This window comes from Drepanopeziza brunnea (genome assembly GCF_022702325.1).
Source record: "Drepanopeziza brunnea f. sp. 'multigermtubi' strain 214-2 chromosome Unknown ctg6, whole genome shotgun sequence".
Taxonomy (NCBI): domain Eukaryota; kingdom Fungi; phylum Ascomycota; class Leotiomycetes; order Helotiales; family Drepanopezizaceae; genus Drepanopeziza; species Drepanopeziza brunnea.
The window spans coordinates 1,975,612-2,003,197 of NW_027094069.1; the positions used below are offsets into that span (position 1 = coordinate 1,975,612).

Consider the following 27,586-nt stretch of genomic DNA (forward strand, 5'->3'; position numbering starts at 1 on the left):
ATTGATTGACTAGACGGACAGTAAGGAGGATAGGTAGGTAGGGAGGGAGGGGTTTTGGAAAAATCGAGAGAGTGGAATATGTGTAGATATGAGTGCGAAGGACGGGAGCTGTGCGTGGACAGGACAGGATAGGATAGGATAGGATAGGGAATGTGTGGATGTGGATGTGGTGGTGGGGGGGGGGGGGGGGGGGGGGGGGGGGGGGTAGTAGGATGCGTCGAGCAGAAACCTTGATCTGCAATCAATTGCAATCAAGAAAGTACTATGTGTGGTCCTGTGATTGCTTCCTGTGATGACTTAACGATGACGGTAATGATGATGAGGGCGAAAGATCGGTCCGGCCTTCTCTTTCCCTTTCCCTCTCCCTTTCCCTTTTGAGCATTCGTTGTCACGTCAAGTCATCGACGACATGAGACGGATAGATAGATAGATATAGATGGATAGATCGTCTCCCGCACAGACAAGATCTCCGCAACTCTTCGACCGGAGACTAGCTATACAAGTAGGTACGTACGTACGTACGTCCTCTCCTGACTGACGGACGACTTGCGATCCGATACCTATATCAGTCAGGGGTTCGGTTCGGAGGCTGGATGGATGGATGGATGGATGGATGGTGGATGGTGGATATTATATGGGTACCGTCACATGTATCCCGTTCCTTTTATCGGCTGGGTTATTTGATTGTATGTGTGTGTATGTGTGTGTGTATGTGTATGTGTGTGTGTATATGTAGCAGTTCTTTTCTCTCTCGTCGTCTATCTATGGTAGGTATGCTTAAGTGATTGATTGTCTTGTCTATATAAATAAACAAGCAAAACAAATAAACATGTAGGCAGGTAAACAAGTAAACAAGCAAATGAACGGGTATTTTGGCGAAAGAAGAAAAGGGATAGGAAGTCTTTGGTTCTTGGTTTTTCCGGTTCGACCGCTTTCTTGTTGGGGATGGAGGGTGTAGTTGAATAGATAGCTAGCACTTGGTTTTCTATAATCGTTTATGCTTGATTGGTTGTTTTGTATAAGGAGCAAACAAACGAACAGATAGTTTAGCAAAAGAGGAAAAGGGATAGAATCTCCTTCGTTTCGTCTTTTTTCCGCTTCGTCTTTTTTCCGTTTCGTCTTCTTTCTTGTTGAGGATGATACGTATAGTTGAATATATATAGCACTTCTTTCTTTATATAATCGTTTATGCTTAATTGATTGTTTTATATAACTAGCAAACAAACAGGTAGTTTAGCAAAAGAGGGAAAGGGATAGAAACTTTTCCGTTTCGTCTTTGTTTCCGCTTCATCCTCTTTCCTATGAAAAATGATACGTATAGTTAAATATATATGTGTTTATATTTATGCATCTATACATATATAGTATGCACCTATGTATAAATATATATATATGCATAAATATAAATAACTCTCACATCGATATATAAATATAAACAATCCTCCTACCGAATCCACCGACTAGGCACAATATGCCTTTTCCTGGTTGACATATATTAAAGAACGAGCCCCAAACCAAACAAACGATCTAAAAAAAAAAAAAAAAAAAAAAAAAAAAAAAAGGAACAGGAGCACCGCGTTTCAAAGGATTTGATAATTTAGATAAACACTATATACTTACTATATTAGCGCAAGCATAGCCAGAGCAAAGCAAAGCAAAGCAACCCCCACCCCCTCACCAGCCCCGAAACCATCCTAATAAAATATCCCCAGCGTTTCGGATGTTGCGAATATAGATGGAGAGATGGTATTCCGGGGATGTAACGTAACGTAACGTAAGGTAACGGAACGAGAAATGCAAGGAGAGACCTACACCCCGCCCGCACTTACATAGGTGTAGTTTTAATTATAGGATAGACAAAACCACTTGGGCTTGCGTGCTGTGACTAGGTAGGTAACCCCTAACCCGTGAAAATCCCTAGAAAATCCCTAAACTGTAAAGATCCCTATACCGTAAAAATCCCTAAACCGTAAAAGTTCCTAACCCGTAAAAATCCCTAAACTGTAAAAATCCCTAAACCGTAAAACCTTCAAAACCCGTAGAGTCCTCAAAACCCTCAAACCCTCGAAACCCTTAGCCCGTAAAACCCCTAACCCGTAAAACACTCAAAACCCTCAAAACCCTCAAAGCCCTCAAAGCCCTCAAAGCCCCGAAAAACCCTCAATACCCTCAATACCCTCAATACCCTCAAAACCCTCAAAGCCCTCAAAGCCCTCAAAGCCCCGAAAAACCCTCAATACCCTCAATACCCTCAATACCCTCAATACCCTCAATACCCGTAAAACCCCTAACCCGTAAAACTCCCTAAACCATAAAACCTTCGAAACCGTAAAACCCCCAAAAACCCTAACCCACACTGTAAAACCCTCCAACCCTCAGAATCCCTAACCCGTAAAACCCTCAAAACCCGTAAAGCCCCCAAAAACCCCTAACCTGTAAAAGCCGTAAAACCCTGAGAACCCTCTAACTCGTAAAACCCTCAGAAACCTCTAACTCGTAAACCCCCCCAAAAACCCTAACCCATAATGTAAAGCCCCTTAAAAACCAAAAACCAAAAACCAAAAAACCAAAAAACCAGAACCCCTCAAAAAAGCCCCCTCCCCAATTTTCAATTTTTATTATAAATGTTTTTTTTTTTTTCCTTCTTCCTTCTCCTCTTCCCATCCTCCTCTGTCCACCCCCACTTACCCCCCCCCACAGCCAAATAACCCAACCGAGAGCCAAAGAAGAAGAAGAAGAGCCAAAAAAAAAAAAAAATAAATTAAAAATTAAAAAAGGAAAAAAGAAAAAAAAAAATGGAAAAAAAAAGGGGATATTGCAATGTAGTCTGGATATCGTGCTTTTTGCAGAAGGGGATGTCTACCGGTCGGTACTTTGTTTTGTCTGTCTGTCTGTCTGTTTGTCTGTCTGTTCCCCCGCGGGACAGACTTCCTGCCTTACTTACCTACTTACTTACCTACTCGTTTCGTTTCGTTTCGTTTCGAGACGCTTTTGCGTTGCGTTGCGCTGGATTGGATTGGATTGGATTGGATTGGATTGCGTCGCGTCGCGTTGCATTCCGGGATATCATCATCATAAGAGTAATCCGAGCAGCGAGCAGCTGCAGCTTCAGCGAGGAGCGGTTTGGGTTTGGGTTTGGCGCTGGGAGGATGCGGTGTGGTGGTGGTGGATTGTAGGTAGGTGTGTATGTATGTATGTAGGTATAATAAGTAAGTATATGTATAAGTACCGTACCTATATGAACGCATAGCTTGGCGCGTCTTCGTACCGACGGACGGATGGACACCTTGGATACACTTGGACACACTTGGGGGAAGGGCGTGCTGCTGCGCTTGTATTGTATTGTAGGCTGCTATTGCTAGATGGGGATTGATTGATGCGATGACAGCAATGACCAAGAAGAAGAAGAAGAAGAAGAAGAAGAAGAACGGACTCCAGCTCTCCAGAGTCTGCCGTCTCCAACACCAGGTGGACGAATGAACGAATGAACGGATATATAAGTGAACGAGTGAATAAATCATATCATAGGCATACCGAACCTACCCTACCTAACCTACTTAACCTACCTACCTTACCTACCCAAATAAATATCTTTCAAAAAGACAGGTACCGGTAGGGAAAGTAGGTTGGTTATGCTGCTGCTGCTGCTGCGTCTGCTGCGACTGCTGCGTCTGCGGCGACTGATGCGGAAAAAGAGTGCCCGTCGTGCGGCGGGCGTAGGAAAACTCTCTTCATGCAGTCCTCCGTAGTCCATCTGAGTTGAACGGCCAAAGCGTAGAGGGAAAGAATGTGGACATCGAGGACGACAGATAAGAAAAAAAAGACGGGAAGGGATTAAAGTCCAAGGATATTCAGTGAATTTCTTTCGGCCTGGTTGACTACCTAAAACCCCTCCCCCCAATCGGCGACCATCCCCCCCAAAAGAAACATTACAAGCAGCGTTGCTTCTAATCATCGATCCGAGCAATCGATAGAATACACAGAGTCAGCCAAAGCACAAAGAATTATTGATTCCAAAGCTCCATCCCGACGCCCACACTCCGGCAACTTCATGAATATAGGTCATCCCCTCCGATGTATCAGAAAGCGAATCAAGAATTAACGAGTCGGGCATCAGAGCGCTGGAACAAGTCATTATCGCTCCCTCCTTCTCTTCTGGTATAATGTCGTCTCATCCATCCCCCCTGGCCCCCGACCCATCCATAACATCATCGTGCTACAGCCATTCGTAAACCAGGAATTCATCTCAGGAAGCCATTCCGTAATCGCTTCATCCCATATTAACGCCAACTTATCGACGAGCCCGACTGACACATCGATAAAGTCCCAGATGCTTGCCAACAGCATGAAGTCGTAGTCCAAACATCAGCATGTAAATGACCCCGTTCACCCATGCGTGGAGATCGAGACTGGTATCCTAGTCGAATCGAGGTTGCCTCCCTCATGAGCCCACAGAGAAGGAGAACAGGTGAAGAGCTGCCTAGGAGTGAAAGAGATCCCACGCTCGGTCACACAGTCGGATAAACTCCTCCTTCTTGCGCTGCTGGCTCGCGGGACTATCGCGGCCTTCGCCAAACGGTCCGCGTCGACTCGCGGACGGTCCGGTTCCGAGGGGTGGGCTGCCGCCTTCTTCGTACTCGGCGCGGGCTCTCCTCCGCGGGCCGCCGCTGCGCGCAGATTCACTGTATCTCATGGCCGTGCCGGTCAGGGGAGACGGTGGCGTGGGAGGTTGCTGATGTCGGCCATAGTGTACGAGCTTGGGCAAGAGCTCGGGTCGGCCACCGGCCAGTTCTGCTTGCGCATCTTCGGCGGACCGGTACTCCCGAGGTCGGGCAGAGGGGGGCGGCTGATGGTTGTTGCGCCCGGGGGACGGAAACGCCGGTCTCGTATTCGAATGCGAGGAGTTGGCGGCGGATCCGGCGTTGTTGGGGAAGAACGCACCACGGCTGGTCTGGACCTCACGGTGGGCACCGAGACCCTCGGCGGCGAACACATCGGTGATGGGCGGAAGGCGGTTGCTGGTCTGCGTTGCTGGGACGTGGTGGATGTGCGACGTGTTGGCGAGGTTCGACGAGGGATTTTGGATGTGTCGAGTGAGCGGGTGTGCTTGGTGTCGTCCGGTGAAGGATTGGTGCAGAGGGGCCGATTGAATCACCCTCTCGTGCGCGAATTGCTCATGAGATGGTGCGACGATGCTGAGCCCCGGAGGCGCTTTCCTCTTGGACGTCCCGGGAGTTTTGGCAGGGAACGCCGATCCTCCCAGTTCACGCTCCCGGGCACTTTCCATGGGGGCGTCGCCGGGCTTGGCCGTCTGCTGCAGTCGCGACACGATCAGTTGTCTCTGCTGCTCGCGGACCGAGATGCTGCGTTGCAATTGTTCCCGCATGGTGGGATCTTGGGTGACGAACCCGGGCGACAGACACGCCAGGCCGACGTCGTGAATCAACAGCCCGTCTCCGCCGCGCGCGGTCAGCGGGCCCGCGGAGGGTCGCGAGGTCGCCGGGTGAGCGCTGGCCGTGTTCTTTGAAAGGTCGAGTTTTCGGGGTCGGTGTCGAGACGTCGATAGATCCGGCGACGATGGCATCTCCTTCTTGATCGTGATCTTCGGGGCCGTGCCAATTCGCGCCCTACAGAGATGCGGATGTCAGTCATGGGGCATGGAGCGTTGGGAGGGACCAGGCCCGCCATGGGCGGTCGAGACTCACGTATTGGGGGGACTCTTTGCGGCTGGAGTTGTCTCTGGGCTCCCACTCCCTGCCCTGTGGTCGGCATGATTCGACGTGGCCGAAGCTACACGGTGCACTGGTGGCGACTTGGACCGGTCAGAGTGGCGCTGGGGGGCCGATGGGGTCATGTCTATATACGAGGGCCGGTCGTGAGGTGCTGGCGACGGAGCCATGGCGATGGCAGTGCTCATGCTGTCGGAGGGTTGGAGTGCGGGTGGGTGGAGTTGTGACCGCGAGACGCTCTCTGGGTTCGGGTTCGGGTTCGGGGATGATCAGCTGCTGCCGCTGTAAGTAGGCCTCTCCGGTCTGGCGGTGCTGCACAACTGAATGCGAGCGCTCGGTGCCTCTTGCTTCTTTTCACACCTGGCGCGAACGAGAGACGTGTTCTATAGAATGAAGCTATCTCTGCTGTGCTGGGCAGGTAAGAATTGGAAGAAGGATGAGGAGGAGGAGGAGGAGGAGGAAGTGGTGGTGGGTGGCGGTGGGTGGTGGTGGAGAAAAGAGGAGGAGGAGGAGGACAAGGCGGGAGATGCGCCTCGAGTCGGGGATCACAAACGCGGATGGCCAGGATCTCCTGAATTTGAATTTGAATTTTGCACTTCTTTCCCTTCTTTGCTTGCCAACCCGGAAACGAAGGTGTGAAGGAAGGAGCAGAGGGTGCAGAGAGCAGAGGCAGCAGAGAGCAGAGAGCAGAGAGCAGAGAGCAGAGAGAATCGAGAAAACCGAGAGAACAGAGAGGAGCAGAAAGCCGATAAAAGAAGGGAAGTGGGGCTGATGCTGGTGCTGGTGCTGGTACTGGTGCTGGTACTGGTGCCGGTGCGAGAGGGATCAAGAGCAGAGGCGGTCCTGTCGTGTCGAAGAAAAGACGGAGAGAGACGGAGGGATGAGAGAAGGTGTGAGCGGGGTGGCGGTGAGATTTTATTATGAATTGCCCGCCGGCCCGACTTGGGGGGAGGGTTGAGGGCGAAGGGCGAGGACGAGGACGAGGGGGGAAGGGTTGAGGGTTGAGGGTAAGTGTCAGTGCAGTGCAGTGGAGTGCAGTGCAGTGAGGAGACGTGAGGAAGAGCACTGGCTCTGGCACTGGCCACTGGCCACTGGCCACTGGCCACCGGCCACTGGGGCAGTAGAGGGGCCTGGGCACGTTTTCCTTGTTTCAGCATTCGATAGATAAGTCTGTAAGTGTCTGTAGCGTCTGTAGCGTCTGTAGTATCTGTAATGTCTGTAGTACCTGGAACCAGCCCCCCCGGAGAGAGTTGGTGGCTGGTGGCTCGCAGTGGCCAGTGCCAGCCAGTACCAGCCAGTACCAGCCCAGGGACTGCCTGCCCCCGTCCATTTTACCCTTTTACCCTTTCTACTACTACGTACGCTCTACCGGACGATACTACGCTATTCCTGCTCTATTTCCGATTTCGAAACCAATATCCAAAGTGCTTGCCCAGAGATTTCATAATCAAATCAGACTGCCTGTGTCCGAAAGGGGGACGGTGATGGAGACCACTTCTTGCCAGGACCCCCCATATCTGCATCTCCACTCCCCGCCCAAGCTGTTTCCTATAGACAGCGACCATGGGAAAAGGCTTGACCCATTCTGCGGAGGGCGGTGTCTACTGTATACAAGACCCTCGTCTCGTCCGCGACCCTGACTCTCCTCAGCCCGCAAGTCCGGTGGGTCGTGCTCGTCGCCAAATAACAGATCGGATATGAGCCCATCTATTTGCAGGAGATGATGCGGACAAAATTAACAACAACGGATGAACTCCCCATGATCGCCATCTCAAGTTCAGTTCCGCAGAATGGAATCCAAATGCATTCCCGACATTTCAAACCGGGCCTCATCTCCATGCACCCCACCCGGGAGAGCAAGCAGCCTCGTCTCTGTCAAACAAATCAAAAACACCCGTCTCGATAGGTACTTGTCAACCCATATCGAGCCGAAAATGTGTCGGATATCGCGCAAGTGCACATGGCAGCATTCGCTATTCCCGGGCAAAGTCAGCGAAAAGTCCTTCGTAGGTCAACCGGAATCGGTATGGATGGGTTATGAACCTATATTTCCTCCGTTGCTCGCCGATGCGAGAGGGAGAACCAACTCTGCACTCTCGAGCCCTGACTAAGCGGTCTTGGCAATAGTCACCTGACTGAACCGTGATCACGCCGAGGTAGATCCGAAGACGGATACCGTACGGTACCGGTAGTCCAAAGTCTCGTCAGAGCTAACGGGTAACGACAAAAATAATCCTTCCCGACTAAGGAGTCTTTCACGGGGGTATGCGATGAAAGGTCCCGGCTCCGACGCATCGGACAGGCTACAGCAGGTCTCACAAGGCGCCATGAAACGCGGCTCAGCTGTCTCGCCCAGCTCCCACCAAAACCCCCCCCCCCCCCCACTCGGTAAGGATTAAATGCGTCGAAACGACCACCGATCGAAATAAACATCGGGTGGGCAGCCCCTCCACGCTTCAATATCGAAGTGACGCCTCCTTTTATCATCGGATTCCATTGGGATGCGTCGAAGTTACAGCCCTGCATCATCGACCCAGGTGGCGAGTAAAGAGCGAGGAAAAGGGGATGGTGGTTGAGTTCAGTCTATCGGTATACCGTACTCCGTAGATCTGTACGGTAGCCGCGCGGTAGGACTTGGGCATTCGCCACCGCATTCGAACGTTGGAGAAACTTCCACCTCTCCTGATGACGTCTGCTACACGCATCTACGGAGTGATCGAGGGCTGTTTTCCTCCGGTGGGTATAGCCGATCCAGTACTGGTTACGGTCCGAATCCGAAAGGGCGGCGATGCCTTCGAGCCTGGTACACATTGTACGGAGTACGGTACGGAGGTGGTTTGTAGAAAATAGTATGTTGCCGCCTTCGCTGGCAGGCGAGGCTTCCCACCGTGATCTTGTACTGACCGCCATTCGGCCAGTCATTATGCTATGGTTAGCTAAAGACGGTGATACTCCGTACCTGACCGTAGGTAGTAAGTATCATTCATTCTCACTTGCATTCTGGACACAACGAAAGTCACAAAATAATGTGGCCTGCCCTGATGAAGAGCAAGACCAACGAAAAGTTATGTTCGAAACCACGAAATCCGAACAAAGAGCGAGCCACTACCTCTCTATGCATACTCGGTACGAAGTCGGTCGGCGAAAATGTGCTTGGGCTGAAGAAGGCTGTGGATATACCCGTAGCCTTGCCATCCTCGGCCTTTTCCTAAAGGGTACTAGCGCAATCTTTGAAAACCGTTCTCGATAAGAAATTCTTTTTTTGCAATCCGCCCGCCCGCCTTCTGAAATTGCGCCTGGGGGAGATTCCGCCGCCCAACCAACCTGTCAAAATGCCTCCAAAGAAGTCGACAGCTGTTGCTGTTGACGATCCAGCCGCAGACGATGTTTCCATGACTGATGCTCCCGCCGCCGAGGACGGCACTCCCGCGCCACAGGAAAAGCCGTGGGTGGACGAGAAGCGGATCAGAATCGTATGCTTCGAACCATTCCGCCGAAGGGGCAGGGGAAGGGGAAGTCATAAACGTTTTGCTAAAGGATACCTGTAGCTTCCAGGATCTTCAGATACCGCTGCGTCGTTCGAGTTTAAGAAGGAGGATCATACGCTGGGGAATTCGCTACGATACATAATCATGAAGAAGTATGGCAATCTGGACGACCCTTTGCATTCTTTGAGCTACCTACCAATCTCACACTCTGAACTGGAACGATGTACGAGGCTAACGTCCGTCCGTCCTCGCAAAAGCCCCAATGTAGAATTCTGCGGATACTCGATTCCCCATCCCAGTGAAGAGCTGATGAACATCCGAATCCAGACGTATGGTGAGTAGCATGGTGACGCACAAACACAAAAAAAAAAAAAAAAAGCTGACGAGTGTGCAGAAGGAACAACGGCAGTGGCAGCGTTGGATAAAGGGTTCCAAGACTTGATGGACTTATGTGACGAGGTAGCACTCAAGTTCATGCAGGCTCGAGAAGATTTCGACGGAGCGAAGGATTAAGAGAGGACATAGCAAGGGATTGCTCGGCGTTCAGGCATGGAAAACTGCGGAGTTTTGATTCTGGTCCATTCGGAAGGCAAATGTACAAAAGGCTATGAAACAACAAGGAACACTCAGTTGCGACCCTGTATCCTCGTCGTTAGTCTGTGATAGGGAGGTAGTGGGGCGGTAAAGACTCGCCTCGAGGAATCCATTCATGAAGTTTGTTGGGCGGCGTGCCTTGACATCTTCCTCTGCGCGAAAGTATTTGAGGATGTGCGGTAGTTGCTTCCAGTAGTTCAGAGTTTCCTGCAATCAAGAATGTTAGCCAAGCTCGACCTCAGAGTTGACAATGAAGCTCCCCCCAGCAGATACTTCCAACGCATCTTGGATCCTCGAGTACACAACTTGGATCCTGGAGTGTGTCGAGATTATCCAATCATCCCCTTGGCGTTCATAGCCTGGTTCCTTGCGGCCTTCTCCTCCGAATGGTAAAGGAAGATATCTACGAACCTGGTATTCTGCATGGCTCTGAAAGAGAAGCGTATCCACCACCTGTATCTGATTCACGTATCGATGCCTCTCAAACTCCTGCCGAATTTTCGTCCTCAACGCTGAAACCGGGATATTGAGGGAATACATGGTTTGGATCTCGGGTGCCTGTACATGGTCGTGAGCCTTTGGCTCTGCAGTCTACACCACCGACAGTTGTCCATATCATGTCCCTCCAAGCTCCTCCCTAGTCACACTGTCGGCGGTAGGACAACATACAGATCTGATCCATTCCCGGTAGTTCTTCAAGACCCTCCGTTGAGCATCCGCCCAATTGACCGCTGCACATCCAATTAGCAAACGTATTCCCTCAAAAATCAGCGTACGTGTAGAGCTCACATTGGCGCGTCCGCTGCGCAAGGTGTGTAGGGTTGATAACCATGGTGGCGTCGAGTGTTTCTATGGGTAGACTTCACTCACGTCGAGGAAGCTCGGCTACCTACCGGTACTACGTCGAGTTGTGGTCACGTGTGAGATTAAATAAGAACGAGGCTGAATCATAAGGCGCCCTCCCCCATTCCCACCTCCGCAAAACCACCCTCCATGCCACTTTGACGACCTGGAACCGCGCCACCCTGTCAAGCCCATCTAATTTTCAAAAGTCGGCGCACGCGCAGTTTACGCAATAATCACAAATATGCCTGCCATCCGCCATGCCAGCAAGCGCAAATCTCCCCCAGCAGGCTTCTCCGACATCGAAGACGACCTCTTAATTTTCAGCAATAAAATGAAAGACGCAGAGAACGCGCCCTCGACGAATGTCCCCCGACACGCTGTGCACTGGCCCATATTCCAAATCAGCCATCAGCGCAGCAGATATATCTACGAGCTGTACTACGAGAAGGAGGCAATCAGCAAGGAGCTCTATGAGTACTTGCTGAAGAATGCTTATGCGGACAAGATGCTGATTGCGAAGTGGAAGAAGACCGGATATGAAAAGGTTTGTTATTCCTGGCGTGCTCTGAGGCTCGAAGCACAGGCAGAGGCTGACCTTCCCATAGCTGTGCTGTCTCCGCTGTGTACAAACGAAGGAGACAAACTTTAACTCGACGTGTATATGCAGGGTTCCAAAGGCCCAGATGAAGGAGGATCAAGCGGTGGAATGCGTAAGCTGTGGGTGCAGAGGGTGTGCGTCGAGTGATTAAGCGGCTCTTCAAACAGGGTATGGAGAATATTGCTTTCGGATTTCATGATACCAGCACTGGCGTTCTACGAATGGGGAAATGTCAGCGCTCCCATAGGCTGCTGCGGCGGTTCGATATAAGGATTGGATCAGAGCATCGTCCTGGCGTTAGGGAAATGCCAGTGGGAAAAGTGGACTCCTGGATGCAAGGGAAACTATTTACGACTGAACCATTTCTGTTATGCATACCGTGGAAAGGTACTTGCTTCAGCATGAAGATGCCCTTACTGTGTGAGGTATGACATGCTAACTCGGCATAAAATTAGCGAAGACGAGGAACTGTAGACTTTCTAGCTACCTCATACTCCGGGACATTGCCCACGGAGCAAGCCACTAGAGCGTGGAAACTGAAGACCACGAAATCCTCGCTCGGCAGGGGCTCCCGCCAGACAAGTAATAGGCCCATTCCCTGCCTCCATTAACAGTAAAGAACCTTCGAGCTCCGAGATCCATAATGTCCCCGAGAACGCTAGCGCAATCGGAAAATCGTGTCTTTCCCAGGCATGGGCCCATGGAGCACCATAGCCCAGGCTTCCCAGTTCAAGTTCTTGGTATCAAAGTCCAGATTTGTGGAAAGGACCCGCTACCTCATGGGCACATCACAGATATACTATTGTATCAATGGTGTTCCATTCCGATATCAGATGAAAATAGAAAAAAGTCTTTGACCCAGATCACTAACTACGTAAAACTGTTGGAAGCGTGCACTAAGGCTGACAGAGCCCCCTCTTTACCCTGGGAGTACCTCGCTCGGAGTACCTCGCTTGAACCTAAGCGAAGTCGTATCTGCCTCCTAAGTACTACTAATAAACCGTGTCCCTCTTTCAACGTCTCCAAATCTAATCATGGCATCTACTGTACCGGTACTGTACCTCTCCACGGTAACTTTGTTTCATTATCTAATTGGAGAATCCTTATCCTCCTCCTACCTCTCCCGTTCTCCCGCGATAACCTCCCTCCGTAATACAAAAGTGGGGCCCGATCTTATTATAGCTGGGGTCCGTTTGATCTGCAGAACTAATGGCATAGGTGAGGTAGGTACGGTACCGGTACCTTAGGTACCTACCTTACCTATCCCGTTGGTTTTTTTCTAATCAGACTTTATTAGTCACGAGTACCTCGTATAAGAGAGGAAACAAGGCCAGTCCGCTAGATACTAGTAGGTTCAGCAAGGCCTGACTTGGGCAGGTGCGAATCGAGCGGGTGCAGGACCCGCACTGCTGTGCACGGCGGGGAGATGATGAAGAGAGAGAGATACAATTTTTTTTTTTATATATTTATATGTGTATATATATATATATATATATATATATATACGAAAAGCAACTGCACCCAAGACTCGAGACGAGCTCGTTACGAGCGAGGCACCGTGGCCGGGACCAGAGCGTGCAAATACGGGCACAGGGTTCACGCAGCAGTGCATATTGAGGAGGTGGGCGCGATTCCTTTCCTAGTTGGGTGGAAGAGGATGGACAGCCTGCACGGATCTGCTGCGGACTCGGGCGGAGGCATAGTGTACCGGTAGTAGTAAGAGGTTCTGGCAACGCTTTGCACACACATCGACTACGGGTTGGCGAGATACGGACTGCGGTGTTGGACACTTGATTGATGAGTTTGCTTGCAGAGTAAGAGATGCGAAGGGGAGCTTCTACATATGGGTGGGGGAGGGGGCAGAGAAATGAATGAATGGCATGGGCAGAAGAGTCGCTGTCTGGTATCTTTCGTTGCGCAGCTTGATCCGAGTGATTTGTGCATTCTTGAGGCCTGCTTGAAATCATCGGGACAAGGGAAAGAATGAGGGCTCTAGAAAGGCACCACGTCTGAATGCTGCTCGCAGATGGTGCGGATGACGCCTACCCAGGTCGTATCGAAGAAGGAAGTGGACGTTCGGGAGACGGTAGTCAAGTTCAACGGAGTTTATAGGGTGAAGAAGACGAGAGAGAAGAAGCTGGAGTGGACGCCAAAGATATACTGGGCTGGTCTGAACAGGGTCTATGTGTTTACTGATAGAGGGGCTTTGGAGAGTGAGTAATGGCTGGCTTCTGATGTGGAGGAGGAGTATGCTGAATTGCTGATGGAGTGATAATGGAGTTCCTCGGATGTTTAGTAAATGAGGGAAAGAGGATGGAGAAAAGAGCCTCGCGGTCTAGGACTACCGCGACGGACCGAGAGATACAGACGCAGGTGAAGGGAGTACGGAGAGGTGCAGTAGTGGTGGTGGTAGTGAAGAGGCGTTGTTGAACATCTTAGCAACGATAAGATTGAGTAATAGCTATGGTGGATTTCCAAGCGAAAGGAAGGAAAGTTCGCTTATGATAAAGGAAGGTTGTTGTTATATTACTCACTAGGGCTTACATGTATATGGGTGAGTGTTCTACTATTGGACATACCACAATGCACTTTTTCACTCCATTAAAAAGGCAACGAAAGTATACACTCATCGAAGTACGGCCAAATAAGGGGTCGCCTCGTCAATACATTACATTGTGATATAACTGTTTTATTACTAATAAAATACGTGAGTGCTGGTCTTCTACACAGCTGGCAAACCCAACTCCTACGAGCCCGCACTTCCCTCTCTCTCATCAAGCAGCTTTCGTCGCTCAGCCCCCTCTTTCGGATGCTTGAACGGACTCGCTCTCTTTTCCACCTCGCGACTTTCCCCGAACGCCAAATCCGACCCATGAACCTTCGTGTGCTTAAAATCCAACCAGCAGATCATCGTCTTCATCAGCCCATCCAGCCCCAACTCACCCAGCCCCCCTCTCATCCTCACCATCTTCGCCAGGCCAGCCATGTGCACCTGATAAGAATTTGCGTCTCCGTACATAGATTCCAGTAGCGACATGCAGAACACGGCACCTATCGTCTCGTCTGACTTACAGGTATCTGGGTCGAAGAGTGTGCTGTTGATGGATGAGATGGCTTTCTGGCGGAGCCTGAGGATCGTGAGACCAGTGGCGGGATGGCAACACCGGGGGTAGAAACTGTGAGACACGGGTTAGTCAATTGTCGCTACCTCAAAATGTTTCGGATCAGGGCAAGGCATGCTCCCAGATCGCTTATAACAACCAGAAGATAAAATGAATGCCTCCGCCCATCCAGCCGAATCCACTCGAAGCGATAAAAGACACAGTTAGAAGGATGAGGTAGGGCTTTCCCATGTACTTACAGTGTCCCAGCAAGTGCGAGGGCTGCGTAGAATGTGATGGGGCTCTTCATGATGAATGGGTACCAGGAGGACCTTAAACGAAAGACTTGGCCGGGTTTAGCTATGCCCGGTGTGTCGATAAGAACATGTGTCAGGTCTGAGAATGATCAGTGTCCGTTTCGTAGATAAATTTGAAGACTCAGAATTCATAGTGGAAAGTTTGGACCAGACTCGTAGGTCACCGAACGTACAAAAGTCCAAAATAGGCTCATACACGGGATCCCACGGGATGGGATAAGATTGAAACGGATCAACTCTCATCCCACTGAACGCCGGCTGATACGAAGTGTGAAAGGCGGAAACATAGTCTGGCCTTTCTTCTGGCGGTGTAGGCGTAGGCTGAGTGGAACTTGACCATGTTTCTCCAGAATCATCTTGCTCCAACGGAAGGCTTGTCACCAGAGAGCGGGACACAGATTTCCTTTTCCACCCTCTCATTCGCCTACCAGATCCAGGGTCTTTGCCATCATCCTTGTGATGCTGGTAATATGCTACAGCCGATCTGACCTGGCGCTTCTTCGACCTAGACTTAGTTTCCTTCGGATCGGTTATCGTGACGAAGCAATATGTAGGCGGCTTTGGCAACGGTAGGCGCTTCAGCTCTGAAGGAGCACCCATATTCAAGTTACTCGCCATTACCCGGAAATCTGAGCTGTGATCTTAAAACGCGCCGCAGTAGCCTCGCCATGGATGAACAAAACCGAGGCTGAGATTTTGCCTTATCCTTCGTCGTTCCCGACGCAGATGGTGGTCAGAAAAGTTTGTATTCCACCGCTTAGTCTGCAGGTAGAGTGTAAGTTATGTGCAGGTGCACGAGGGGTGGCGCAAGGCTTTCAATCCGCTGAATACGCTAGCACTGCAGCAGCGCTGCGGATTCTGAACCTAGGCGTTATGTAGATCAGGCCTCAGGAAGAAGCATGAATTTTTGAGGCACCGCTTGAGTGGACTAGGGGAGAAGCGTGGTGATTGCAAAGCCCTGTGGCTTCTAGGAGACGAACGCGCCCGACGTTGGTCGTTGGAAAGGGACCGGGGAAGCGAGGAAAAACAAAGCAACAGGGAGCCGCGTGAATTCGCCTGGCGATCACCTCCCTCGCGTAACCTTTCCGTGTTTTGCTGGAGCGGGTACCTAGGCATTGCAGGTACTCAAGTAAAACCTCACAAATATCTACTGCTACAAAATCACTCCCCACGTCTCCGATTTGGTCTCACAGATGGACGGCTCACTATGCAGGAAAGTAGGTTTAAAAAATACGGGGCTTATTGAATCGATTTTATTTTCCAGCCAGACGTTCCGCAAATGCTGAGTGGACCTCTCAAAAGAACCACCATCATGAACCGGCATGATGTACAAACAAACCCAGACGCCATGGTCCATTGCGCCGCATAACGCAGATTGATTCAAAACTTTTGTGGTATTTTCCCCTTCCAAGCGCCATATGCCCCTTTTTATGCCCACCTCGAAAAATCAAGAGACTCTACAAGGCTCTCTTCGCCAGTCGTGGGACCGACTTCTGTCTCAGCTGTCGACAGCAACGATGATCGTTGAGAAATCGGCTCTGGTGCGTGTGCCAAGAAATTTGCAACCGATGACCGTCGAAGACTGCTAATACTCTCCCGTAAATTCACACCATTTGAAGTTCCCGGAGGCGATGTGGCCATCACCCCTGCGTTCTTCACGGCGTATCTCTCTCGGATTCGATTGATAGCCTGCAATCGACTTCGCCATGATGATACATTCTCCCCGCCTTCCCTGTTAGCCCACACTAATGAGAATACCGATGCGTTGAGAGCTAGCAACCGGATAAAGCCCGGCAGGGCTGCCAAACTCATAATCTTCATCTCAGCCGCAGGTGATACTTCTGGAAAACCCGGTTTGCTCATGACCTGCACCCGATAAAACGCATCGTCTGCATGCATCTTGGATCTAAAGCGAGTCGCAACAAACGATGCCCGAGATTCTGGAGTGATGACAATATTGACGTAGTTAAACTGCGATGGGAAAGTGTCAAATCGGAAGGGAAGTCCAGAGTTATTGAAGATTATGTTGACAAAGTCGTTGCCAATATGTCTCTTCTTCATGATACACTGAGGATCGTTGTCCAGGTTAGTTGGCATTTGCGTTGTAACATGGAAAACAATTTCCGTGACCCGATCGCGCCAACAGAACGTGTACTTCCCATCCAAGTCAGATTCCTTGTCCAGCCCTTGAGTATTGAATTTTGCCCCCTTGAGCTTGGTGAGGGTACCGAGACGAGATAGGAATTCGGTGTAGTCACTGCTGCCCTGAATGTTCGCCAGGATTTCCACCTCGTTTGTTTGGTTTTCCCCGATGTAAATCACTCCAACCTTGTGGCCGTCCACGGTGAAGAGGCGGTTGAAAGTTCTCACAGCCCGTTCCATGTCTTCGTTGTTAGGCAAAGGTATAGGACGCATAGCCTCGCTTGCTAAAGGGGTCGAAGCTGACAATTGTAGTAGAAGATGGCTTGGCAACTTGACATTGTCGTCCGAGACACGCCCATCTTTCATTACATCTGCTAGTCCGGGATCCTGATGAGGCGGAGGTCGAATGAACTTCTCCTGAATAATGTAACGGGATGTCCCAGAAGGTTGTCGTTTGGTTATCTGAGCCCAATCTCCTCGTGTTGCTTGTTGAACAGTGATTAGACTGTTTCCAATGATCCACCTCTTCTTCTGGATTTCCCCGAGTAACTCTGGTGTGAAGGAGGGATCAGCATCGGACTCATCGACATCTGCATAAGCTACTCGCTGCATAAAGTCTAAGGTGACCTGTGCTTGCTCGTCGATCTTCTCTCTACCGTTCGCATCTGTGGAAACGAGGTTTCTGGTGATCCAGCTGACCTGTCCGGCACGGTCCGGGAGCTTTAAGGCCAAAAACCAGAATATGATGACATGATAGGCCAAGGCGTAGACATACTGTGGGAGATCGTCCGATGGATTGGGTTGAAAATTGCTCTCTGCGGGACTTGGGTCTGCAGGCAGATTTGCCAGGGGATTACGTCCAAGAGGATTACTGTTACGGTTACCGGCTTCTTTCGCGTCCTGGTCTCGAACGTACTGCAGGTACCGGAAGCAGATCGCAAAGACTATGCGATATTCCTCCTCGCGAAAGTTGATATAAAGATCTGGCAGTCTAGCTAGACATGCTAGGAACTCGAGGATATGGACTGCAACGTGGCTTTGGGTGATTATCTGCGACATCTTCTGAAGGATATGAATAAGTGATTTACTCGTTGAACCAGGAAGCTCGTGACAGCAAATCGAAAGTGCGTGGATGCAGGACTTGGAAGTTCGTTCGCCCACACCCTGCAGGAAGGTTCTGACAATGTCATCTTGATCGACCTTCTGAAAGTGGCGGTGGTAACTCATAACCATATTCAATATCTGGAAAAGGCAAATGCCCACATCGGCTTTGCGAAGCCCAGATGAATGCGGCGGATCGTAATAGGTACCGTTTTTGATCTGATCGCACAGAAGCTCCCGCAAATTCCTGATTTGCGGAATAGCGCCAACAAATAAAGCTTGATTTGTCAGTTGGGAAGCCAAATGCACGAGTATGTAACTGTAAATTTCCCAGTCACATCCGTTCTTGAGCAATTCAATGATATTGTCGAGGTAGAAGCCGATATCTAAAGCGGCAATATCCCTATGGATTGAATTGGTCGACGGCACGTTCCCTCCTTCCACTTCGCGGAATTCGTAATCGTCATGCAGTTCCTCGTCTACCTTTTCTCTGTCTGCATCGTTCTTTCTCAACACAGACTTTAACACGAGACTAGCCTTCCCAGAAGCAGGCTCGGGCAGAGCGTTTTGGTCAGGTGACATCCACATTTGATGATTTCGTTGCATTGTTCTGGTAAGTCCACTGGCAGTTCGAATTGGCTGTCGAACTTGTGGATAAGGTAGACTAACAGAGGTACTCCGGGAACTGCGGGAGGTCTCATCAATACGAGCTGAGCGCTGTTGCAAAGCAGCTTCATCAATGGCTTGTTTTCGTGCTAGTGAAGCAGCAGTACGGTAAAGGGTCACTGCGAGGCCATCCGATTCCGTGAAGGGTGTCAGGAAAATACCATTCGCCCAATCAGCTCTCAAACGAGATAGCATCTTCAATGCCGAGATACGCGCGTCCGTTTCGCAGCCGTGAGACTTGGCAATCCGGAGAAGTTCATGGAAGATCCGCAGAGCTTTCGAACTCGAATTGTCCATTGTCCTCATGAAAATCAAGATAAGGCCTCTCGTGACAACGTTCGACGGGGTCTGTATCAAGGTATTGGAGGTGGCCAAGGAATCAAGCCTGCTTGCATTCATCAGCCCGCGCCTAGATCCTGGTGGCGAAGCAAGAGGAGATTGTAGACGATCGCTGGTGATGCTGCTTCTGATGGCGTTTATAATAAAGTGAAAGAGTCTCTCGTCTGCCTTTTCTGCGACAGTCACTGCGAAGGAAACGACCTTCTCCAAAACTGTAGTGTCCTTCTCTTCGCCAATCTCATTCAAAATGGACATAACAAATACTTGAACGGTATCAGGGTCTTCATGCTCATCCATCATTTCAATAACCTCGAAAACATCTGTGATAGCTTTCAGCGCGTGTAAGCGAATATGAGTATGTCGAGATCTGTCAGTGAAGAAGGCCGACAGTATCATCTTCGTGTTGTCTTTCCAATCCAAGTCCGAAGGGTAGCAGTAACGGTACTCCATGTAGTAGTCGATAACAAACCTAGCGCAAGATTCCGGCAACTGTGAATGACAAGTGACGAAAAACTTTACACAGTCCTCCTTCTGGAAGAAATCCACGCTAGGGAGTTTGGAGAGGAGCGCTTCGATCCGCAATATAATTTTGTGTAGAGTCTGACCCAGGCCGGTGGCTGAAGTCTGATTGCCCAGGTCATCCTTGGCCGTTGAATTTTTGAGACGAGAACGGCTCATGATTTGGCGACCCTCAGGATTCTCCAACGCCCTCTGCGAACATTTGATTACCACATCGAACATCATGGACCAGTCTTCTTGAATGACATTCTCCTTGATCTCTTTCTTCTCGTCACTGAGGAGGGACAGGATCAAATTGAGGACGTCATTTTCCACCTTTGTGTGCTCCACGTTCACCACCTTCTCTAGCGCAGCAATGAGAAGCGTGAAGGGAACAAGAGGATAACCCTTCTGGCCATCCTTCGCAAATAGCTTTTCTAGTACTGACAATGCCCCACGGATCTCTCGGACTGTTTGCCTTCCGCTCGCCGAGTCGGCCGGAGGTTCTTGAAGGATGTTGAGCAGGATTCTGACGGTCTTCTGTGCATTATGTGACCTGCATAGGTTGCTAATAGAACGCCACGCTTCAGATTGCACATCACTAACTAGACAATGTATGGAGCAGAGCACTTTGACACATCCCGACAACTTTTCGCCTGGAATGTCGCCATAAGTAACAATGGCATTGATAACATCGATACATGTCTTCAAGTCGCTGGAGAGTGGCGTGTTAACGCAGATATAGAGCACAACATCGATGAGCCCGCCCGTGGTTTCTTCGCTGGAAACGCTAAAGCTGAATTTGATCACGTCCACGATGAAAGCGAAAAGAAGTGATAGGTTGGTCTCCTCGCTAAGCGGGGTTTTGGATTTCGAACTCCTATTCCGACCTGCATTTCTTCTAGCCGCGGAAGTAATAGCAAAATTATGTCGTAACCAGGAGGTCAAAAGAGGTAAAGTCTCATAATGGAAGCCCGAAAGATCCTTTCCATGTTTCGCCAATTCCACCAGGGCCGTAAGTTGAAACTGGAAGTCCTCGGGATTTGCTGGAGCAGTAAGAACGTGGAAAAAAGCCAGGCGCTCCGGGTCCGTAGAAGTTGATTGTCGAACACAGGCAGTCAAAAGCTCGAATCCAGCAACACGGACCTCTCTGGGGTTTCTTGATTCAATGAGGTCTTTCCCTTGTTTGAATATACTCGTCACCTAACATACATCAGCCAAAGCCCTTGTTCGTAGCCACACACCGAGCCACATACCCCGCTTAACGGATAATCCTGCACCGCATGGCGAAGTGCTTCTGCAGCAGCAAGTCGGTCTGCAAGAGGGTTCCCGGGCTTCAGTGTATCGTACAGGTGCTCATAATCGGGCGGACCACCATAGGTCGCTGACTGTGGGTAGACAATCTGTTGCAGACTGGCCGAGCCAGCGAGAGACGCTGCTGAAGAGCTAGGATTTGGGTTCCTGGTTGATCTACTACCAGTCAAGCTCTTGAAGACGCTGGCAAAGCCGCTGGTGGGTTTCGGCTCTGGGGTCTGGGCTACGTCTCCAGATGCTGGAGACATAGACACTGGAGTGGTTGGTTCCAGGTGGAGTGGTTACTCTGTGCGCATAGCATGATGGTCAGCTCCGGGATCTTTGGCCATCTTTTGGCAGAATGGTGGTCGAGCAGTAAGAGGCCCGCCGTTGGTTGTCTACTCGGATCGAGGGCCGAGAGCCATGCGACTCTGGGTGATCTGGAGAATGAATAGTACAGTTGTGAAAGCCAAACTCACATGAAGTCCAGTACACGCATAGAGAAATGCGAGGCGGAGCGTAGCAGCACTGCTCGTCGGGGGGCATAACAGATCGGGACTGATAAGGAAAGACGAATGCGACAGAGACGCTGGACTGGATTAGGTTGGCTAATCTCTGAGCTCCATGAGTCAAGGAGGGCGGGCAGACAGGATAGAAGGAGGAGAAAGCGACACGGTTGCAATGTATAGGAAGTTGAAGATGTAGTTGTAGTAGTTAGTGGCCGACGAGATCTCAGGGTTCCAGGCTCTGTTGATGATTGGCAGACCGGAGTTATCCCGCCGCTATCGCCCGTAGCCTTGCCGAAAATAAATACTTCCTGAGGTACTGTTTGTCAATAGGGCTGGCTGGATGAACCCACTCCTCGTCTTCCTTTCCACCCCACCACGAAGCCACACTCTATCGCTCCACCGAGATGCTTTCCGATCTGCCAACCGTGGTACAGCTTCTCCAGGCTACTCTGGATCCGCAACAACACAAGCAAGGCAAGTTCAAGCTCGTTCGTAAAAACGAAATCAGTCAGTCGCGTTTGTCTGGTTCGTCGAAAGGCTGACTGTCGCGTAGCTGAGGCCGCGCTCAAGAACGAAGAGACTCAGCCTGGGTTCTCTCTTCTCTTACTGAACATCGTCGCATCCGAATCTCTTCCACTCAATACCCGACTTTCGGGCGCTCTTGTATTCAAGAACTTCATCAAGTTCAACTGGGTGGTGGGTGTCTGGAGGCTTCCGCTTGCTTGGAGCTCTGCTGATGTAGCGCTACCAGGACGAAGATGGAAACCACAAACTCCCTGTAGACGAGGTCACCACGATTAAGAAGGAGCTCATAGGCCTGATGATCACGGTCCCGGCGAGCATACAATCACAACTGGGAGAGACGATCAGTGTGATCGCAGATTCCGATTTCTGGACTAAGTGGGATTCTTTGGTCGATGTAAGTCTCTCAGACTCTCTACACGCCCGATGGACCCTCAGAACTTGTACTGATATGTTCAGGACCTGGTCTCACGCCTAACGCCCGATAATCCAAGAGTCAACATTGGGGTCTTGGAGGTTGCGCACTCGATTTTCAAGAGATGGAGACCGCTCTTCGCATCCGATGGCCTGTATACCGAAATCAACCATGTTCTGTCGAAGTTTGGAGAGCCGTTCGTTCAACTGCTTGCAGTAATACCCCGCAGCCCCTCTCGACAGTCATCTGGCTAATCAGTTACTGTGACAGAATACCGACCGCCAAATCGACGCGAACAAGGATGATAAGGATGTTCTGAAGCAATATGTAGAGGTTATGAATCTTCTGGTCAAGCTCTTCTACGACCTTTCCTCGCAGGATCTTCCTCCTATATTTGAAGAGAACCTCGGAGGCGTCACCTCGCTGTTACACAAGTACCTCACGTACGAGAACCCCCTGTTGGCGACCGACGACGATTCTGAGTCTGGACCCTTGGAATATGTGAAGGCTGGTATCTGCGAGGTAATGACTTTGTATATGCAGAAATACGAGGATGCTTTCGGAGAGCTTTGCAAACCATTCATCACAAGTACCTGGAGTTTGTTGACGACCATTGGCCCGGAGACGAAATTCGACATCCTTGTCAGCAAGGCCTTGCATTTCCTGACAGCCGTGGCTAGCATCAGCACGCACGCCGAGAACTTCAACAACGAGGCTATCTTGGGAGAAGTCGTGGAGAAAGTTATTCTGCCCAATGTCAGTCTGCGCGAGTCGGACATTGAGCAATTTGAGGATGAGCCCATTGAATACATCCGGAGGGATCTCGAAGGATCCGATGCAGATACTCGCCGGAGGGCAGCCACCGATTTCTTGCGGAAGCTGTTAGAGAGATTTGAAGCCATCGTTACACAGGTGGTTGGTGTCTACATTAACCATTACCTAGAAGACTTCTCCAAGGATCCCAGAAGTGCATGGAAATCGAAGGATACAGCGGTGTATCTTTTCTCGGCTATCGCCGCAAAGGGCGGCATTACCGCCAACCACGGAGTCAAAACAACCAACTCATTGGTCAACATCGTCGAGTTCTTTCAGAACAACATTGCTAGCGATCTCATTGCGGATACCGGTGTGGAGCCGATTTTGAAAGTAGACGCCATCAAATTTCTCTATACTTTCCGCAGTCAACTGACACGGGAGCAATGGAGTGCAGCATTCCCGCCTCTCGTTAAGAACCTTGGATCGTCAAATTATGTTGTCTACACATATGCTTCGATTGCGGTTGAGCGAGTTCTATTCCTTACAAATGAAGCAGGACAGCACATCTTCGGAAAGGATGATGTTGCACCGTTCGCAAAGGATCTTCTGGAACACTTATTTCAGTTGATAGAGAAAGACCCCGCCCCTGAAAAGGTTCAAGAAAACGAGTTCTTGATGCGTTGTGTGATGAGAGTCTTGATTGTGATTAAGGATGCTGTATCGCCAATTCTGGAAATTCTGCTCAAACATTTGATCGATATCACTGGAATCATCGCCCAAAATCCAAGTAATCCGCGCTTCTACTACTATCATTTTGAGGCGATGGGTGCACTTGTCAGATTCTCAGCTCCATCGCAACCGGAAAAGCTTGAGAACGATATGTACACCCCATTCGCAGGCGTTCTGCAGAACGACATTCAAGGTAGGTCAAACTGCTGATGCGATCTCGATCTCTGCTAACGAACCACTAGAATTCATGCCGTATGTCTTCCAGCTTTTCGCTGCTCTTCTCGAGTCCCGCCCGCAAGGTCCACTATCCGAATACTACAAGGCATTGATTGGCCCGGTACTCTCACCTGCTCTATGGGAGTCGAGGGGTAATGTTCCGGCACTGGCTCGCTTGCTCTCTTCCATTATCCCTAGAGCCGGCGCGGATATTGTGGCAGCTGGCCAGATTGAGCCTATCCTGGGAATCTTTCAAAAGCTCATCGCTGGCAAGGCGAGAACCGAGCTATACGGTCTCGACGTATTGGAAGCTGTAGTTGTATCCTGCGACGTGTTGGTTTTCCCCATTTACCATGAGATGGCCTTTGCTGATCTAGTATATTATAGGGCTGCTATCCAACAATACTTTCCCACCATCCTCAACCTACTATTCACACGACTCCAATCTAACCCGAATGAGAAATTCAAGCAGAGATTCGTTCGTTTCTATCACCTGATTTCGTCACGGGACCAATCTGGTCTCGGCGCAGATTTCTTTATCAAGAATGCGGATGCAGTTCAAGACGGCGTTTACGTTCCGCTCTACCTCACGATTATCCTCCCTAAGACCCAAGAACTTGTACGACCAGTCGACCGCAAGCTTGCAGTCATATCGTTGACCAAGACCCTGTGCGACTCCCAAGCCTTCGCAGTAAAGTATCAAAAGGGATGGGGTAAGACCTGCGAAGCACTACTAAAGTTACTGGAGAACCCGCCGGTACTCGTATCCTCAGATGATGCTGTCGTCGAAGTCGACGTCGATGACCTGAGCTTTGGAGTTGGCTTTACACCACTGAACACGTGCAAGAAGGTACCCAAGGACGAATGGGCGGAGGTGACAGATGTCAAGTCCTGGGTAGGCACATACCTGAAGGAGGCTGACGGAAGACACGGAGGTACAATTGGCGGATATGTTAATGAACGCCTTGTTCCAGAGGCAAAGAATGTGTTGGTCTCTTACATGAGATAGGATGGAACGATGAATCGACAGATAATGGATGAGGGGATATGGGTCGGGACGATGCAGAAGTCTACCATGTTGAGGGAGCCACAGCTATGCCTGAGCAAAATTCAAAAGCGTTAAATCTGTGTCTACGCCGACTGAACTCCACTTCTTGAGCGCAGAATTAGTTCCTCGTGTGAGATCCGACTAAAGTCATAGCTTTAAACCGCTGAATAACTTTAGTACTGAGGAATCCAACGACGAGAATTGCAAACGTGTAGTAAGAATTTAACTTCCCCTTTTGCTGAACATCAAGTCTGGGGCACAGAGCAAACCCAAATTCTACAAATTGTATTCACAGGCTCAGCTCGTCTAAATCTGGATGAAACGAGTAATGGTTTACAGGCTCAGCTCGTTCAAAATCTGAATGAAAGGAGCACAGACAGATGTTAGCAAAGCACCAAGTAAAGAAAGAGGTAGAGTAAATAGACTAGTTTCGGAGCTAACTTAACTCAACTTGCGTAGCTACGGAGTTGACCTTATAAACAATTAACTGAGTCAAGTTTTCAAAGAGTTATGTTAAACGAATTCGGTATATAATTGATCAAGGGCGGAGGCAGTTTAAGCTAATCTAAGCCAAATACGGTATATCCGCACATCGAGGTAACATATCCCTACTGTATGCACAAGTAGAAAGCCAATTGTTCTTAAAAGGACCATCCTATGAGCGTCCACGACCGTTCAAGACTGTTTCAAGGGCCCCTTTGGTCGCCCACGCATGATGTACCACGGTACAGGCCTAAGTATTACCCCTCGAGGGTGCCTTAAAAGTTTAGTTTCCACTTTAAACCCCCTGTTTTCCCTACCCTCGAGGGGTAATACTTACGCCTGCGACGTAGTATCCTGAGGGTAGGATGTACAGTTTGAGCCTTCAAACCTGTTTTGATTCACCACGTTTTAAAGTCAGAAATTGGATTTCAAAATTGGATTTTGCTATCCCATACAAACCGTACTGAGGTCTTAAAACCCCATCTGGAGAACCTTTCATATCCTTAAAACTCGCAATTCTATTTCGTAACTGGCTTCTCCTTACGATACTTCAACCTCCCCCCCTTTTCCTCACTTTTTCTTTCAAAATAGAAATATAAAACACTCGCCTTACCATCCGAGTCTTGAGCGCTGTCAAATTAAAACAAGCTGAATTATGCAATAAGATCTCGTGACCGAAATTGAGGTTAAGGTATTCGTTTTAAATATTTAAGATAAACTAATGCTCGTTCTTTATAATATACGATTAAAATATAAAAACCCTTTTTCTAATGTTGTCGTTTAATAATAGTTTAATAACACTGATGCCAAGATATTTTTCGGTATCGCTATTATAGCGTATATATCAACGCTTTAAAAGATTTAAAATCGGAATCGATTGATTCGCTAAAAGATTGCTTTGCTCCTGCTTGTCACCACGCATGATAGCGACGGTGATAGATAAAAAGAAGTAGGGTAAAGGAAGGGATGAGGTAAAGGCTAAGGGCTAAAATATTTGCTTACTAATCTAAGTTCTCGAAGACGGTCTAAAGTTCTAAAGTTCGAAGACGGCTTTAGGACGCTTATGAGACGGTCTTAAATCGGTCTGGAAACGATCGAGGATAACCTGTAAACGGAAAGACGAGCTTTTATAAAAGACCGTTCAAAAATTTTTAAGATGAATCTATTTTAGCTACGATTTAAATGATTTTACTGGTTTGATTTCAGATTCTATTTAATCTTAAGTATCAGCTTAAATTGATCTATTAATTATGCTAACCTCTTAGGACCGTCTTTTAAGAAGACCGTGATCGGATTGTCAGCTGTAGGTTTAAATAACTCTTTACCTGCCTTTAAGGTAAGATTTTATATTCTCAGAAAATGGTTATTTCAAACCCTTATTATCAAACTTCAGGGGGTCTACGATTCTTTACGTACTACTACGTACCTGTACGAGGTGTCCCTTACGAACCTTCAGCTCTCTTTCTTGCGGCAAGAAGAGTTTGAGGAGCCGAAATTGAATCAAAGTAGCTTCAACCTTTCGAAAGATTTCCCCTTACTGGCGATCCGAACAAGCCTTCTCTTACCTCGATTACCACGCCGACTACGATCTATACCTGACGGGCATACCGACTGAAACTACTCAAGGGATTTGCGATAGAAAGGGAACGGGGTAAGAGAAATGGAAATGGGTTTACGACGAACTACGATATTGCACCTTCGAAAATGCTACCTAGCTGACTCCAGTCCGGCCTTGAATTGTCTCGATAATTGATACCGATATACGTTACTTACGCTATAACTTGCTTTTTAAGTTTTTCCTTCGACGATTTTTTTTTTCTGCGATCCATTTTATCCGTAAAGAAAAGGCACAATCGATAGCAGCTGCGCTGTACTAACCTAAAATGCTTTTAAGGGTTACAAAGGTTATGCGATACCGCGAGAATACTTAAAGACCCGGGGCTATCTGAAAGAAAGCTTTTCCTTCACGTGGTTCTTACTTCGATTGAATAGTACTTTATACTACTATAACTCCTTTACTTAGCACGTTGCCGTACCCCATGAGAGGTCCCAAGGCTGCAGGCAAAGCTTGCCACCCGCCCGACGTCAATAAATACAACAACAATAACAATTGCAAAACTTCAGGTTCTACAGTCTACAACTGGATTCTACCGGTATAATCTATGTGCGACCAAAGAGGCCCTAAATCCGTCTCAA

At 49.3% G+C, this 27,586-nt stretch overlaps 7 protein-coding genes across 7 annotated transcripts; 3 read left to right on the forward strand and 4 right to left on the reverse strand.

The window, feature by feature from the left end:
• Positions 1-4,480: 4,480 nt before the first annotated feature.
• L3040_004391 (uncharacterized protein) lies at positions 4,481-5,917 on the reverse strand (the record flags this gene model as incomplete). The annotated part of the gene is made up of 2 exons (XM_007291453.1): positions 4,481-5,627; positions 5,706-5,917. The coding sequence occupies 2 exons, from the start codon at positions 5,915-5,917 to the stop codon at positions 4,481-4,483; spliced, it is 1,359 nt and encodes a 452-aa protein (XP_007291515.1).
• Positions 5,918-9,061: 3,144 nt separating this feature from the next.
• Positions 9,062-9,730, forward strand: L3040_004392 (uncharacterized protein; the record flags this gene model as incomplete). The annotated part of the gene is made up of 3 exons (XM_066154849.1): positions 9,062-9,202; positions 9,278-9,551; positions 9,612-9,730. The coding sequence occupies 3 exons, from the start codon at positions 9,062-9,064 to the stop codon at positions 9,728-9,730; spliced, it is 534 nt and encodes a 177-aa protein (XP_066011957.1).
• Positions 9,731-9,843: 113 nt separating this feature from the next.
• On the reverse strand, positions 9,844-10,643 carry L3040_004393 (uncharacterized protein; the record flags this gene model as incomplete). Its single annotated transcript, XM_066154855.1, has 5 exons — positions 9,844-9,855; positions 9,911-10,018; positions 10,223-10,369; positions 10,481-10,542; positions 10,601-10,643. 5 exons carry the CDS (start codon positions 10,641-10,643, stop codon positions 9,844-9,846), a joined length of 372 nt encoding a protein of 123 aa, XP_066011958.1.
• A 255-nt stretch (positions 10,644-10,898) lies between these two features.
• L3040_004394 (uncharacterized protein) lies at positions 10,899-11,781 on the forward strand (the record flags this gene model as incomplete). Its single annotated transcript, XM_007291456.2, has 4 exons — positions 10,899-11,201; positions 11,263-11,367; positions 11,423-11,642; positions 11,711-11,781. The coding sequence occupies 4 exons, from the start codon at positions 10,899-10,901 to the stop codon at positions 11,779-11,781; spliced, it is 699 nt and encodes a 232-aa protein (XP_007291518.2).
• Positions 11,782-14,001: 2,220 nt separating this feature from the next.
• On the reverse strand, positions 14,002-15,291 carry L3040_004395 (uncharacterized protein; the record flags this gene model as incomplete). The annotated part of the gene is made up of 3 exons (XM_007291457.1): positions 14,002-14,431; positions 14,617-14,752; positions 14,847-15,291. 3 exons carry the CDS (start codon positions 15,289-15,291, stop codon positions 14,002-14,004), a joined length of 1,011 nt encoding a protein of 336 aa, XP_007291519.1.
• An 810-nt stretch (positions 15,292-16,101) lies between these two features.
• On the reverse strand, positions 16,102-21,211 carry L3040_004396 (uncharacterized protein; the record flags this gene model as incomplete). The annotated part of the gene is made up of 4 exons (XM_066154863.1): positions 16,102-20,622; positions 20,676-20,832; positions 20,897-21,019; positions 21,192-21,211. 4 exons carry the CDS (start codon positions 21,209-21,211, stop codon positions 16,102-16,104), a joined length of 4,821 nt encoding a protein of 1,606 aa, XP_066011959.1.
• A 414-nt stretch (positions 21,212-21,625) lies between these two features.
• L3040_004397 (uncharacterized protein) lies at positions 21,626-24,868 on the forward strand (the record flags this gene model as incomplete). Its single annotated transcript, XM_066154868.1, has 7 exons — positions 21,626-21,695; positions 21,775-21,917; positions 21,973-22,140; positions 22,203-22,373; positions 22,429-23,836; positions 23,886-24,192; positions 24,247-24,868. 7 exons carry the CDS (start codon positions 21,626-21,628, stop codon positions 24,866-24,868), a joined length of 2,889 nt encoding a protein of 962 aa, XP_066011960.1.
• Between the last annotated feature and the right edge of the window lie 2,718 nt (positions 24,869-27,586).